The sequence below is a fragment of the Laccaria bicolor genome, genomic scaffold, assembly GCF_000143565.1.
Source record: "Laccaria bicolor S238N-H82 LACBIscaffold_5 genomic scaffold, whole genome shotgun sequence".
Lineage (NCBI taxonomy): Eukaryota > Fungi > Basidiomycota > Agaricomycetes > Agaricales > Hydnangiaceae > Laccaria > Laccaria bicolor.
In genome coordinates, this window is record NW_001889876.1 from 146,537 (window position 1) to 149,883 (window position 3,347).

Below are 3,347 nucleotides of genomic sequence, written 5' to 3' on the forward strand. Positions count from 1 at the left end.
CTTCTCCCCCTCACCTTTCAGTCTGAGCCTCAGTTGACCATTGGCATTCTCATAAGATTTTAAGAGTTTTACATCGCTTTCTCAAGTTATTTTCAAGCTTTCCGCTTTACGTGCACAAAGTATCTTTACGATTCGTCGAAGCAACCTTCAACGGCGCGTTCCTGGACGCGCTCACCGCTAAGTTCCTCATTTAGCATCTACCTTTCTCCCTCCGTTTTAAGGCCTTCCCACACTTTCACTGGCGCTTCCGTTCTCGTCCTTCCCTTTGTCTTCGCCTTATTTCCTCGCTCGACGTACCTCTTGTGCTTTTTGTGCAAACCTTTCGAACGTTCTTCTCGCTCCTTTCTTTTCTGTCATTTTACTCTGGTTCTTCGTAGACGACCAGATCACCTGTCCTTCAATTAAAATTCTGTTCTTCCACACCTGCATTGTCTATGTATTTGCTCTTCAGCTGAAATGCACTCTTGTGTGTCTCCATGAAACGAGCTAACTCAACAGGCACCTCTGATGAGATCGGTGGATGAATTGGAGGTTAACGACTTAGAGAATGCCCAAAGAAAAGCCGGGCATGACTGAATGATTGGAAGTGAGTTGACCCCGATCTCATACTTCCAGTAACTCTAGAGGGCTGATCTATCGCCATAGTGTTCTTCGTGCCCAGCGATGTCAAGGACGCTCACCAGCATGAATCTGCGCTCAGAGTGACAAATGCCTACAGTTCATCTCAGGGTCTTGTCCTTCCTCTTCTGGGGTCCAAGCCTTTTTCCACTTCAACTTCCTGGGTCAGCAGGCCAAGCGAAGTCGATGTCCGCATATTCCACAGCCCCCAATTCCCATGGCATCATCCCACTCCATCTCCAACAATCACACCTCTGGCTCACACAAGCACCCCAGATTGGACAGAGGCGCAGCTGTTGCCTAGAGCCGGTCTCCTCCAGACAACTACAGCCACCACGCAAGCCCTATCTCCTTCAGCTGAGGTCAAAGGCTAGGGGGGTACTGCCAGCATGGGCTGTGCGAATCCTCACACCACCAGCCTCACCCAACGTCAAGCTCACAATACACACCGTTCTTCCCTGGTTTGGGCCATACCCCTCCCCCACCCTCATTCAACCCGCTCTAATCCGACTGTCCGCCCCCGCGCTCTTCGACTTGTTCCTCAGGTTTTGAACCCCACTGCCAGGAAGCACTGTCTTCCAACCATGATAGCAGAATGCGCACCTGCCACCAATTGCACTAGGGTCCTCCTAGTGGTGGGGGTAGTGGTGGAGGTGCAGGCGGACAAAGCGATCTTTTCGCTGCTTCTATGGACAGGAACAAATGTTCAGGTGGTGGGAGACCAAACACTGCTGGAACGGGATTGGACTGACCTGTCCATGGACCAGCTTTGAATGCACCTAATCCAGTTTAGCATTCCCCTTCCTTCAACTATTAGTTTCTCTGACGAACTGTATAGTACCCAATCTACCTCTCATCTTCATCTACACTCTCAGGTGTAGCCGACGAGTCAGGAAACCAACTGGCTTAACTTCCTTTCTGGCAATAACTCTACCACTCCATCTGGCAACTCCAGCAACACAGGCACGTTATGGGAGCACGGAGATCGCGTTTCTGGTGGTGGTGTCACCAACATCACAGAGATATTTGGTGGCAGACAAGATGGGAGCCTGTGGGGACCGTCCCCACTTGGGGTGTCCATTAGTGGTGGAGGGAAGAGAGGCTTACAGGGCATGGGGATCTTGAACTCTCCCGTTAGTCAAGGGGGAGTTGGCAAAGAGAAAGGGTAAAGATTGTTGATCATTCTAAGTCAAAGCTACCGAATGGACTTTTTATTAAAAGGATGGACATGTAGCCTTTTTATAAGTTATCTATTGTGGGGTCCCTTTAAAATCCTTCTGCTGGCCATTAGACTCTTATTTACTACATAGTGTTGCTTTGATGGAACAGCCTTGCACACATTAATGGCGAAATTAGAATCAATTGAATTGGTTTGAAATATGTGATTGGGGGATGTCTCGGCAGTGTGAAAGAACAGATGTAAAGACTTCAAAGGGTGGACACTGTAGCCATAATTTGCCCAAACCAAGTAGTGAATGATAATTATGAAGCTACAGAAACACATACTCCCAGCTGGAGAATCTTAAGCAATGCACAGAGTCCATGCCTGTTGCCCTTCACGTGGCAACTCGGAAGCCCAAAGCAACTCCTCAGCTCATCAATGATAAGCCGTCAATGCAGGCGATTGAGTTCCAGGGCATGACAAGAAGACGAATGATTGCCAAGAGACTGGCTCTCTTCTTCGAGCCCATCTCGCGAGTGATATTCGTCGATTTGGGGGGCCTTAAATCCTCGTGCATGTGGCGTGGTGATAACGCGAATCTGGAGGGAGTCCTAGGTAGGATTTGACATCCAGATGCACATACTACCTTTGCCGGAAGTTTGAACTCGTTACTCAGTGCTTCACAGAATTGGGGTTGGGGCCACATTGGTTCACATTTGCAGGGGGAATTGGGGTGTACCCATATCTATGATGCATGATGCGTGACCGGGTTGAGATCAATAGTATTATGGGACATACCACTTGAAGAATTGGGGGTTCAGGCTTGTTGAACAGTACGGAGTTTCAGTGAATGCTTATCTGACCTGACATAAGTCTGAGTCGAAGACAATGAGACGTATCGGTGCTTGTCCATAGAATTGTGGCGTCAATTTGGTAAATGCTATGAAAAGTAGGACTCGGAGTGTATCCTTATCTGCCGATAAGTCAAAAGTGCATCCTTGAGCTCAGTGCTTGAAGTAACACCGTTTCAGTAACTACGACCCATGCCGGAGGAGTGAGTTTGCCCATGGATCCGAGTCGTGGTCAACAGCCTGTCAAAGTTGGGTGCATCAAGAACTTGAAATTTTGAAGGCATTGGTTTGGTACAATACTTTCCATTCCTCCACTGATTCCTACTGGAATCCACGGAATCCCTAGATTCCGGCCGGAATCGACAGGAATCCAACTGGAATCAACAGAAATTGAACACTAGGACTTCTGGTTAATTAATTTTGGACCCTGAATCTCCTTCTTTAGGTCAGACAAATAGAATTGTAGCACTAAATCTTTTACTAAACAAGGGCATAAGGCATCCGACTAGTTACTTACTACTACATGGATTTATTTATTTCAATCAGATTCAGAGACATTAGATTCTGCATGTTGTTCATCCAAACCCAAGTCTATGTGACTTCATGCCTATCATATTTATTGTAAGTCTAATGTAGTCAGCCAATTTATTATTATATCTTGTCCTATAATAACCTCACAAGTTTCTTCTTAGAACAGTTATATAGATTCAAATTCT

General features: G+C 46.9%; 1 protein-coding gene across 1 annotated transcript; it reads left to right on the plus strand.

Annotated features, from left to right (window-relative positions):
• Positions 1-576: 576 nt before the first annotated feature.
• Positions 577-992, plus strand: LACBIDRAFT_323919 (uncharacterized protein; the record flags this gene model as incomplete). The annotated part of the gene is made up of 2 exons (XM_001877244.1): positions 577-586; positions 646-992. 2 exons carry the CDS (start codon positions 577-579, stop codon positions 990-992), a joined length of 357 nt encoding a protein of 118 aa, XP_001877279.1.
• Positions 993-3,347: the final 2,355 nt, after the last annotated feature.